This window comes from Ailuropoda melanoleuca, chromosome 14 (assembly GCF_002007445.2).
Source record: "Ailuropoda melanoleuca isolate Jingjing chromosome 14, ASM200744v2, whole genome shotgun sequence".
NCBI lineage: Eukaryota > Metazoa > Chordata > Mammalia > Carnivora > Ursidae > Ailuropoda > Ailuropoda melanoleuca.
The window spans coordinates 41,468,615-41,480,424 of record NC_048231.1 but is presented as its reverse complement, the minus strand read 5'-3'; the positions used below and the strand labels follow the sequence as shown (position 1 = coordinate 41,480,424).

The window sequence follows — 11,810 nt, the reverse complement described above, 5'->3', positions numbered from 1 at the left end:
GACCTCGCTGACTCCCTGGGCACCGTGCATAGAGCAAGTTCACAAGAAATATTTCTTGGGCGGGTAAAAACCAGCCCTGTGGTTTGGGCCCCCCACCCTCTGCTTGGCTGCTCCACCCGCACCCAGCACATTGCCTGCTGTTGGAGTATCTCCTGGCCTTCAGCAGGCAGACTGCCCTCCCACTTCTCCGTCAGGACGGTGCTCCAGGTCTTCGGTGCTCCTCTTCCCGGTCGCCCCGGGCGGCTTCTTTTCCCTGTCCGCTCCACGGCCCTTCCTCTCACCAGCCCCGTGAAGCCTTCTTAGCCTCCAGCCTGACAGAGGCCCCCACAGCCCTCACTCGCCCTGTCCACGTAGCCCTTGGCTCTAGGGGGACAGGGAAATCATGGGGATGGGCAGGTTGGCAGTGCTGGCCTGGGACAGAAGCAGGGGTCAGCTGACAAACAGTGTGGGGACACGGATGTCGCGGCCCTTCTCCTTGGCATTGACTTTGGGTGGGAGTGCCTGATGGTGGCTATGCGGCCCCCAAGGGGCTGGGGCTCGGCGGGTGGGGGGCAGTGGGTAGGCACAGGTGGTCCAGGCACACACCTGCCGTTCTCTCCTCTCCCTCCACCGATGGGTGCTGGTGACCAGAACGGAGCCAGGGCAGCAGGAGGCGGTGGTGGGCATGGGCTGGGGAGCCAAGGCAGCGTTCCTTCAGGGGCTGTGGGACATGGGCCTGGGCCGTGCATGCCACCGGGGGTCATCTGCATCCCTGGCCGGGGGAGGCATGGTGGCCAGACAGACTAGAGGCAGGTCACCCCCCACCTCGGAAGATTAGCGGGGCCTAGGACCCAACTAGCTGGTCCGGCGGTCCTGTGGGCGGGACTGGCTGGGCCTCACTGGGCCTTTCTGGCCCATCGCTTGCATCCTGTCTTGGCTGGACCTAAGGGTCTGACAGACATTTTGATCTTGAGCTGGGAGGGTCCCTGGGACTTGCGGGAGGTGGTACTTATCCCAAGGGAGGCAGGAGGCACAGCAGGCACTTGGCGGGCCTGGGGCTGGGGGGGGCAGGCCTTCTCTGGAGTGCGTCCTGGGTGGGTGGCCGGCCCCGGGATGGCCAGATTGCAGGCAGGCCCGGGCTTGCCTCCTGGGGGTGGTGCCTCCCCGTGGCCTCCCAGGCGGCCCAGCCATCCCCTTGGAAACAAAGGCCCCTGCCGCTCCTCCCGGGACTTCTGCCTCCCGCAGGGCTCAGACGCATTTGCCCAGCTCCTCGTGGACCAGCATGCGGGCCTCTGCCTGTGAAGCCCCTCTGCTTGGAATGCCCTTCCCTCACTTCTGTGAGGCCTGGTACAGTGTCACCTCTTCCAGGAAGTCCCCCCTCTTCTGCAGCCCTGGCTGCATGTTCTGTGTCTCAGGTCCATGTCCGCTTCAAGGCCTGGAAAGAGCCCCAAGGGCAGGGCCTGTGGCTCTGCAGTGCCTTAGGGCTGACCCAATAGCTGAGGGCACATGGGCTAAGGACACGCGATGGGCAGCCACAGGGCAGGGCCCCAGGGTCCTGGGTCCAGCCCCTCTGGCAGAGACTCCTTGGGGAGGAGGCAGGACCGGGTGGAATGGCCACTGTCCATGTCTACTCTAGTCCCAAGGATGGAAGCCTGCCTTGCCTAGTGGTGTCTGGCTGGCAGGATTCTGGGCCCTTCATACACCCCGCCTGTCGGAACCCCACGAATGCCCCTTCTGGCTCCCCCCGGAGGGCCTGGTCCAGCCCCTGCCTCTCACTGCCTCCTTCACTCACTCATTGTTGTCTGTCTGGAGTCCTGGGAGCCCATCAGGGGTGGTGCCCAGGCTTGGGGAGCAGGACGATGGAGGCAAGCGACAGAACAGCAGGGTGACAGGATGCATGAGAGACAGGCCGGGGGAGGGGTCATCCCCTGTCCAGTCGCCATCACCGCATCACCATGTCCGGCAGGGCAATCCCCCCGCCTGGCTGGGGCTCCCCCACCCCAGCTGCTCCTGGTGCTGGTGCACTCAGGAGCCGGCCTGCCCTCCTGCCTTCCTGTCTGCCGCCGTCCATTGGCCTGAGGGAGCTTCCGCCCTGAGAACGGGATCTCTGCTCCCCACCACCTCCCCGTCCCGCCCTTCCCCCATGCCCCGCACGGTCCTGCCTGCACTTGGTGACTGTACATTTCTGCAGCTCCTTGAGTTCAGCCTGTGCTAGGTGGCAGGTCATGCTGGGCCTCAGATGCCTTCCCACCGTGTGCTCTGGTTTCCGGCCCCACCCCTGGAGAGCATCAGGCTGTCTTTGACCTCCCTCCCCCACCTACTGCACCTCCCGGATTGGACCGTGATGGGCCCAGGCCTTGGTGGGCCGCCCGGGCAGGGACTGGTGTGGTGGGTCTGTCTGGCCTTCCCAAATTCCCAGGACACTTGCTCCCATGCCAGCAGCCCTCTGGCCCCCCCTGACCGCTGCCCTGCCTCTTTCAGAATGGCACGCAGAAGTCATGGGACTTCATGAAGACACATGACAGGTGAGAGCCCAGCCTGGCCTGGCTGCTGGGGAAGCCCCAGGCCGATGCCCACTGGGACACTGGGGGCCCCCCTGCCTCTGCTTTGCTGTACCCCTCGTGTTCTCTGGGTGTCCCCTCTGGTTCCCGGCTCAGGCTGCCTGGACCATAGTGGCAGGCAGGCCCTCTTGGACCTGGAAGAGGCCATCCGGGTGCTCTCGTCCCGCCCTGAGCATCAGGGGTGTGGGCCGCCGGCTGGCTGTGAGGCGCAAGGAGTGTGGCTGGTAGGCAGCTGGCCAGCAGGGACCACATGTCCCGTCAGTCAGCTGGCCTCAGCTGCTGCCACCCCCGACCTGTCCAGCTGCCCAGCATGTCCTTCCCCACCCCTGTTCCCCCGTTCTGCCAGTCGGAATAAGCAGGCCTGCGTCCTGGCCTGACTGTGGGACCCTGGCATGCCCTGGCCCTGCCTCGGCCTCAGTCTCCCCATCTGAGGAAGGGACCAATTTTCCCAGACCGTTGGGGAAAGGAGGTGGGCTGAGCATGCTGGGGGGGGCGGGCTGGGAGCCAGGGGCCCCGGGGAGGTGAGCTGAGGGAGTTGCTTCTTTGCTGAGCTCCATCCACCCCCCTGCAGTGTGGCCATTCTCATGTTCAACTCTTCCCAGCAGAGCCTGGTGTTGGTGAGGCAGTTCCGGCCAGGTGAGGCCCGCAGAGTGGGCAGTGCGGGAGGGGACAGGCTCCTGGGGCCCTAGGGTCAGAATGTAGATGGGGGGAGGGGGTTCCCGGGGGAAGAAACTAAGGCCCAGTGAGGGGGTCTGGCACCCACTACCTGGCTGTGACTGTGGTCCGCACCTCCCCGACCAGCCGTGTACGTGGGCGAGGTGGAACGCCACTTCCCAGGGTCCCTGGCAGCTGTGGACCAGGATGGACCCCGGGAGCTGCAGGTGGCACTGCCTGGCTCGGCGGGGGTGACATACGAGCTGTGTGCGGGCCTCGTGGACCAGCCCGGGCTCTCGCTGGAGGAAGTGGCCTGCACGGAGGCTTGGGAGGAGTGTGGCTACCGCTTGGCTCCCTCCGACCTGCGCCGGGTCGCCACCTACAAGTGAGTGGGGTCGGGCCACAGGCCTGCAAAGCTCGGGAAGGGCATCTTGTTGGCACCGCCCCGGGGATGCGACAGGCTGGGAGGCCGTGAGCGCCCCGTCCCCAGGGGCGTGCAAGTGGGGCAGTTCCTCCTCGTTTCTCAACATGGTGTCGGGGGATGGTTGGACAGAACACACCTCAGATGTGATCCAGGCCGGAACCCAGGGCTCTTGGGGCCAGTTGCGGAGCGTGCCAGCCCCCACCCTTCGGCCCCTAGCCTCTGTGGGGCCCGCTCTGGGTGGCAGCTGCTGCCCACAGATGCGTCTACTTCCGGTGGGATTAAGCACCGGGCGCTGGGGGTGGGGGTGACTCACAGATCTGCTGTCACACGGAGGCTCAGGAATGAGGCTGGGGGCAGGGGCTCCAGCACGGCTGGGGAGGGGAAGGGGTGTGGCCAGTCCTCACCAAAGCCCCGGGGTCCCCCACCCATGTTCCCCATGGGGCCGTCCTTCTAGGACGGGATGTTGGGGTGAAGCCCATGCATCCCCTGCCCCAGGGACGCTGTCATGGGTCCCTGAGCCTAGTGAAGTGTGGGAGCGGGACGACACCCCCCCCATGACACAGAGCACGGGCCCCCGGCAGCCTTCTCTAGAGGGGCGGGGGCCTGCCTCCCCGGGGAAGGGGGCTGGTGGGGAGCTCTGCTTTGCAGCCTGGCGCAGGGCCACTCAGCGTTGGGCCAGGCCCTCTGCCTCCGCAGCCCAAGGGCTCTGTCAGGGTGTCTCGCTGGCCTGGGGGGGGGGCGGGAGCTGGAGCTGACCTCCAGGCCGAGGAAGGGGAGGAGCCAGGGCTTGGAGCTGCCACATCCAACACAGGTGCCGAATGGTTGAGCGTCCTGGTCTGAGAGGCAGGTTTGCTCTCTGCAGGTGTCCTTGGTGCTGGGGGCCAAGAGCACCTGAGGGTCCTGATGTGGGGCCGGGGTTGAGCCGGTGGGAGGCACCCCGGGGGGGAACCCCAGGTGAGGTGAGCCTGGGGGGGCTCCTGGCAGAGGCTCCACACAGCCTCACTTGCTCTGGGGCATGTGGGTGGACAGCCCCCAGTGCAGCGTTTCCACAAGCCGGGCCTCAGGGCCATAGTCTGATCCCGAGGGTGCTGGGGAGCCTGGGAGGGCCCTGGCCAGCGAGCAGCTGTGAAGCCTTGCATTTTGCAGACAAGGTGTGGCTGTGGGGAGGCAGGACCGAAGGGGCCGGAGTTGAGGTCAGGGCAGCTCTGCTGGGGGTCTGCCAGGGGCTGGACAGACAGCATAGCTCATGCTTCCTCTGTGTGTGGGGGTGAGCCAGGCCACTCACCTGCCCGTCAAAGGTGACAAGGCCCAGGCATTCCTCTGAGATCGCCCAGCGGAGGACGGGGCTGGGCACGTTCTTCTTGCTCCGGGTCAGCTGTGCCCGTCTCCTTCATGAGCCGGCGGAAACTGGGCCTGGAAGCCCCACAGACTGGCGCTTCCATCAAAGGCGCGGGCCGTGGCCACCGCCGGAAACAGGCCGTCAGGAGGGACTGTGGCAGATAAGGGGCTGGGGATGGAGGAAGCAGCTGGGTGAGTCTGGATGGGGCTCCCCCTCCTGGGGAGGGGGGCACAGAAGCCCCCCTGTGTGCTGGGCTGCTGTCAGGAGCAGCCTGCGCCCTGCCCGTCTCTGGCTGGCCTCAGACCCCCTCGGGTCCCCCCTCCCCCTGCACACTCGTGCTTGCCTCTTCCCCGAGGCTTCCGGGATGCAGACGGGCCCCGCCACTGCCCTATCCTCACAGGCATCCCTTCCCGCTGCCCATGCTGGCCTTCCACTGGTGCCACTCTGGGCCGCGGTGCTGCACCTGGCTGCCTGTCCCCTTCCTGGTGGCCAGCAGCCCCCTCTAGCCACCAGCCACCGAGGGAGGGGGCTCCCTCTCACCCCTCCATGCCCTGGCTGCCTTAGCACAAGCCGTCCCCAGCCTGGAAGTGGCGTCCCAGAGGGGCTGGCATTGGGGGCTGTCCCAGGCTGGGCCACACGGTTGCCAGGTGGGTCCTTGCTTCCAGCCAGCCCAGAGCCCTGGGTGCAGGCCAGGGTCTGTGGTGGGAAGGGAGGCCCTGGCTGAGGGGCTCATGGGAGCAGAGGGGCCTCAACCTGCACGAGGTTGCTCCCGCCTGACACCGCAGGGACTTCACGGCTTCAGTCAACCCCGTTTACAGCCTCGCAGTGGCTGGGGGTCCGCAGTCTGCTTCCTGGGGACAGGGCCCAATGCTCAGGGGCTGGCCGGTCTGCAGCCAGGGCATCGGCCGGGACCGTGGACTCACCTGGGGCTCAGGGTCCCCTTCTCAGCTCACGTGGTTGTGGCAGAATCCAGCTTCTTATGGCTGTGTAGCTGAGGGCCCCACTTCCTGGCTGGCTGTTGGCGGGGGACCACTGTCTGCTCCCTGAGGCCACCTGCAGGCCTGGACCACGTTGCCCCCTCACATGGCAGCTTGCTTCATCTACAAGTCCTGTAGAATGGCGTCTCTCTGACTTCCTCTGTCTCTGACGTCTAAATCTTCTCTGAAGAGCTCGCCTATTAGTTCAGGCCCACCAGAATAATCTCTAGATGAACTGAAAGTCAAGTGATTAAGGCCCTCGGTTACAGAATCCTTCCACCTTTGCCATGTGACTTAAGAACCACAGAAGCGATAGCCAACATGTTGCCAGGTTTCTGCCACACTTGGGGTGGTGGGAACCTGTCGGGGGACACAGGGTGGTGTGTCCTGGTGTCCTGTCTGCCAGATGTGTCTCCCTGGCCAGGAGTGGCTAGAAGGGAGGCTGGAAGGGGCAGGGGTGGCCCGTGAGGCCTGTGTGGCTGGTTCAGTAGACGCCGTCTCAACCTGTAGGTCTGGTGTGGGACTCACTGGCTCCAGCCAGACTATGTTCTACGCAGAGGTGACAGATGCCCAGCGGGGCGGCCCGGGAGGAGGCCTGGCAGAGGAGGGCGAGCTCATTGAGGTTGTGCACCTGCCCCTGGATGGTGCCCAGGCCTTCGTGGATGACCCGGATGTCCCCAAGACCCTCGGCGTCATCTTTGGCATCTCCTGGTTCTTCAGCCACGTGGCCCCTGGCCTGGGTGCCCAGTGAGACTCCAGGGGCTCGAGACCAAGGCTGGTTCTGGCCACTCACCCTGCAGATCAAATAAAGGGTTGTGTAGCTCTAACCTGTGTCCACCGGCTCTGAGCTGTGACCAGGGGTGGGCGGGGGAGGCGGAGGGACAGTGAGTCTTTCCCAGATGGGCCCTGGGGGAGGGTGGCCCTCGATGAGAGCCTCTCAGTGCCACTGAGAAGCCTGTGGCTGCAGGCAGGGCAGGGACGGCTGTGAGCGGCTGGGGGCTGGCAGAGGGCTAAGGTCAGGCTTTAGGTGGGGGCCTGGGGACAGACAGGGAGGATGGTGCCAGGCCAGGCCACCTCTTGGGGCAGGAGAGTGGGGATGGGGGCTTGGCCGGGCCAGGCACTCAGGGAGAACTGCATGGTGGGCTATGGGGTGGCCGTATGGCCATGGTGTGGTGGCTGAGCCATCCCTCAGGAGGAGGGGGTGGGACAGAAGTGCAGGCTGTGCATTTTTGGGGGCACACGCTCCCAGCTCCGCGGCTGGGCTAGAGCCCCTCTCCGGGAACCCAAAGCCAGAGCTGCTCCGGATCTGGTCCTAGTGCCCCCAGTAGCCCCTGCATCCCCTGGGCTATTGGGAGTTTGTGTTGAGATCTCGCTCTGCCTGCCAGCCTGCATGTGTGCCTGCAAGGCTGAAAGGACCCCTGCCCTGCACACTGGCCTGTCTGATGGGTCAGGGACTATGGGATCTGCCTGTGTGACCCTTAAACACTTGGGGTCACAGGAGGGCTTGGTGCCCACTCAGCTATACACCCAGTAAGGCCTCCATAGGTCACAGGTGGATTGGAGCCCATTGTGGAGAGTATGCTGCAAGCTGGGGCATTTGCAGGATGGGGGCCCGACCTGAGGGCTGGGGAAGCTCTTGGAGGGAGGGCCAGCCTGACCCTTTCCCTGAGCCCTCCAAGTCCCCCAGTTAGCCCCATGGGCGATGCTGTGTGTGATGGGTTGTGGTGGCTTGGAGAGGGCAGGTGTCTAGGGGCTGATGCTGTCACAGGCAGGTGGGGACTGGAGTGGCCAGGAGCTTTGCTGCAAACCTCACGTAGTGCTCTGAGCCGCTGTGTCCCCTGGGATTGGTGGAAGATGCTGAGGAAGGCCATGCCTTTGGCTCTCACTGCGACCCCATTGTCGGGTGGGGGCACCTCACTTGGGCCAAGGTCCACCTATCCCCCTGCCCTGGCCCCAGGCTGACCACATGCAGGCAGGTGTTTTTTTCTGAGCGTGCACAGAGGGTCCCTCCCTTCCTGCTGGCCTGGGGAGTGCTTTTGGCTCAGCCCAGTGGGGACCGGCACAGTGCAGACAGCCCCTGGGCCTGGCGATGGAGGCTGTGCCCAAGGGGCCCACTCAAGCAGCACCACCTGTATGCAAATTCTGGCTGTGACCCAGGTGGGGCCTCCTGGGAGCCCAGCCAGGTGAGGGACATGCTGCCGAGGAGGGGCCCTGAGGCATGCGGTGTGTGCCCAAGGAGCTGGCAGGGCTGGGCTGAGCAGGCCAGGTCCACGCTGTGCAGAGGAGCCCAGCGGGGTGGCACTGCATCTGGAGAACAATTCGCAGGGCCGGAACTCTGCCCAGCCTAGAACCACCCCACCCTGCCTCCCTCCTTCGCGGCCTCCCCAGTGCCCACCTCCAGAGCCCCACCGTCCTTCCTGGCTGACCTGCAGGCATTGCCCATGGCCTCACAGGGGCCCCTGGCAGGTGTGGGTGGTGCTGGTGGCTCCCTGTGCTGTGGGAAGCAAGCTGGAGGCTCCGAACTGGCAGGGTGGGGGATGAGGGACAGAGCGCCTGGACTTGGGTGCAGTCCAGCCCCCCCATTCTGCTCTGCAGCCTGGCGGGGCAGGTCAGCAGGCACTGCCGCTGGGCCTAATGGAGCTGGCATCGATTTCCCGGCACTGGGGGCTGGGGGGGGGGCTGTAACCGGAAACTCCCCTCCCTGGCCGCTATATTTAGCACCACAGAACACGGGCGGAAGTGCAGCTCACTCCTGAGCCAAGGCGGCTCTGTCCAAACTCCCGGCAGCCTGCACCCCAGCCTGGTCCTGAAGACCCCCTGACAGCCTGAGGGTCTCCACCCCATCTATGCCTTGTCAAGCTCAAGTGGTCCACCCACCTCATAACATGCCTGAGAGCCCCTCTTACTGGGGAGCTCAGAGAGGGAGCCCCCAGGCTAGGGGGCAGCGGAGCTGGGTGAGAGACGGGTGTCGTGACCCAGTGGGGCCCAGAGCAGGGCTGGGGTCTTCCTGGAAGAGGCAGGGCAGCCTGGCCCAGCAGGGGCGGAAGCAGGAGCCCTGGCCCCCATGAGATTCCCAGCCCTCCAGCCCAAGGGCTGCAGAAATCCCTATGGGGGGGACCCCAAAGGGGAGGACTTCCCCTCTCCCAATAGCCTCCAAGGCCTACCCTTTGCCTGAAGTGGCCACCTTCCTGACTTGAACCTCTCCTGGGTATTAAGTCTGGGCTGTGGCTCCCAGGGAACAGGAGGAGAAAGGGGACAGCGAGTGAGAGGGGGATTCTGTGCCCTCCGGGTGGCACCACAAACAAGGGAGCAGGGAGCCAGCCCCCAATAGGCATTGTGGGTCTGCTGGCCCCGGTACTGCCCTGATGCACACCCAGATACTCTGGGCCAGGAAGACCAGGTCCTGCTCCCAAAAGGCCTGGAAGGAGGCCGATGGGGCCAGGCCATTGTCTCCCTAGCTTTGCAGTGCAGGTGGGAGCTTTCTGCACACCCGAGTCGGGGCTGGCCAGCAGGAAGGGCCCTGGGGAGGCTGTATCCCTGGAGAGGCTGAGCTTGGATCTCGAGATGGAGTGAGCATCCCTTCTTGCTGCCTCCAAGCTGAGACAGCTCTGGGGGGGCGGCGGGGAGCTGCTGCTGAAACGCAGAAGCTTGCGGGGCTGGCGGCACAGCCTCTCTGGGCTGTCCTTCCCTCCCACAGCTGGCCTCGGCAGGAAGCTTCCGAGGTGGCTGAGGGAGGGGCACACCAGGGGATTGTTCTCTGGATCCCGCCTCTCACTTCGTTAGGAATTCCCCCTGCTCGGTCCCTCCGCTGCCAGGCGCCCCAGCTGGGTCACTGGCCCCTCTCACTGGCACTGTGCCCCGCCCTCGCCCCCTGCTGCCGCTCTCCCTGCAGCCCGGGATCTCTGTGAAAATGTACGTCACTAGTGTGCAGCCCACCCGGTGCAGCTGCTCTCGGCTTTCCCCCTTGGTCTCAGCATGAAGACTAGTGGAGAGGCCCAGAGCAGCCCTGCACTCACTACCGCCAGCAGCTGCACCCACGGCCCTCACCCTCTCGGCCTCGGTGTCTTTCTCACAGGCCTTCACAGGGGGTCAGGCTTCCACATCCCAGGGCCTTTGCATGTGCTGTTCCCAGCTCCTCACCCGGCTGACCCTTGCCTGCCTTTGGGTCTTAGCAGGCCCCCTGCGCAGTTTGCCCTGTCTGCCTCACCCCTACAGTTTGTCATTCATGCTCTGTGGACCCTGGATCAGGGCAAGGGTTCCCCACTTGGCTGAATGATGGCAGAGGCACCCAGGGCTTCCCTGGCTAGTGGGGAGGTGGGCATGGACAGAGATGGAGCCCTCATCTCATAGAGCTGTGTTATATGTTTGGGGGTGTGGGGGGGTCTCCTTACTTGTGTTGGGGCTTGGAGGACATGGGTGCCTGCTTCTGGGCCGGGGCAGAGAGAAAGAAGCATCCCCACGGTGACCCCCTACCCCCCACTGCAGGCAGTAACTGGAGGGCTCTGAACACAGCTCTCATTCCCTTATTTGGTGGGGGTCGCTGTGTGTGGCGGGCCTGGCTTGTGTCCTGCCCCCTCATCCCAGCAGACAGAGGGGTTCAGGTAGGGAAGGATGGGCACTCCGAGCAGGCCAGGCCCATCCCTTCAGGGCCTTCCAGCAGCTCTGATGCCTGGATCCTGGAGGGGCTGCTTAGCAGCAGCGGCCGGTGCACCCCCGCTGGGGGGGGGCATTCTCAGGACATCGGGGCCCCTTGGGCAGCTGGCCGCACACCCTGGTGAGAAAGAGGGCAGCGCTTGTGCTCCCGAGCCCCTTCTGCCAGGCCCGCCGCCCCCGCGCCTGGCCCCCTTCAAAGCCGCCTCTCCCAGGAAGCCTTCCGTGTCCCACCCCGCCGACCGCCGCTCCCAGCCATAGCGGCTACTAGCTCCAGGCAGGGACACTACTCCCATGCCCCAGCCAAGGGACCCACGACAGACTTGCGCGAGGAGCCAGAGGAGAGAAGACAGCCCAGTTATTGTGGGGGTGGGGCCGGACCCCTGCGGACCTCGGGATCCCTAACTGCACGGACGACCGCCAGCCCCGGAAGGGACCCTGCTTGCTGGAGGGCAGCTGGTGTTTGCAGACAAGGAGCCCTTGGTATTGACCCCGGGCGGGGGGGCGGCGCGAGGTTACCCCGGCAGAGGGCAGCACGGTGATGACGGAGGGGAGGGACGTGGGGACCTGGTGACCAGGACAGCAGGAGGAGCCTCTTTGGGTAGCTCTCACCTCGTCCTTTGAGCGTGCTCCACCGTCTTTCATTCCCCGGGCGTTCCCCCGTGTCCCCGCCCAAGCCCAGTCGCCGACCCCGGCGTTCCGCAAGAGCGTGGCCTGGAGACCCCTGCGCCAGCGCGGACCGGGGCGCCCAGCTTACGCCGCGGAGCATCTGTTGCCTGGCGGCCCGACCCGCGAGCCGCGCGGCGGGAGGGCAGGGGTGTCGGCGAGGAGCAGCGCCCCCTGCGGCGGGCGTGGAGGCGGTAGGGGCGGCGCGGAGGGGGCGTTCCCCAAGGAAGGGTCCCAGGCCGCGCCCGTCCCGCGTGGGGGCCGAGCCCTGATTTGTGCCGGAGGCGGCTTCTCCCCTGGGACGGCGAAGAGCGCGGCGGCGGCGCACTGATGGGAGGGGACCTCAGCGGTGACCTCAGGGGCGCCCCACCCCCGGCTCCTGACACCCGGCGGGGCTCGGGCGAGGGGAGGCTGCTTGGCGGCGCCGGCCCCCCCACGCCGGCCTTGTTGGAGGCGTGACGGAACCCCCGCCGCCCGGGGGCCCGGCGAAGCGCGCGCCGGGTCTGGGCGCGGGCAGGAGCGCCCTCCGCCGCCTTTAAAGCCGGGCGCCCCCGGCCCCC

General features: G+C 65.9%; 1 protein-coding gene across 1 annotated transcript; it reads left to right on the top strand.

Annotated features, from left to right (window-relative positions):
- The first annotated feature begins 2,229 nt into the window (after window positions 1-2,229).
- On the top strand, window positions 2,230-6,761 carry NUDT14 (nudix hydrolase 14). The gene is made up of 4 exons (XM_011236814.3): window positions 2,230-2,504; window positions 3,112-3,176; window positions 3,342-3,579; window positions 6,445-6,761. The coding sequence occupies exons 1-4, from the start codon at window positions 2,488-2,490 to the stop codon at window positions 6,683-6,685; spliced, it is 561 nt and encodes a 186-aa protein (XP_011235116.1). The 5' UTR covers window positions 2,230-2,487; the 3' UTR covers window positions 6,686-6,761.
- The last annotated feature ends 5,049 nt before the right edge of the window (window positions 6,762-11,810 follow it).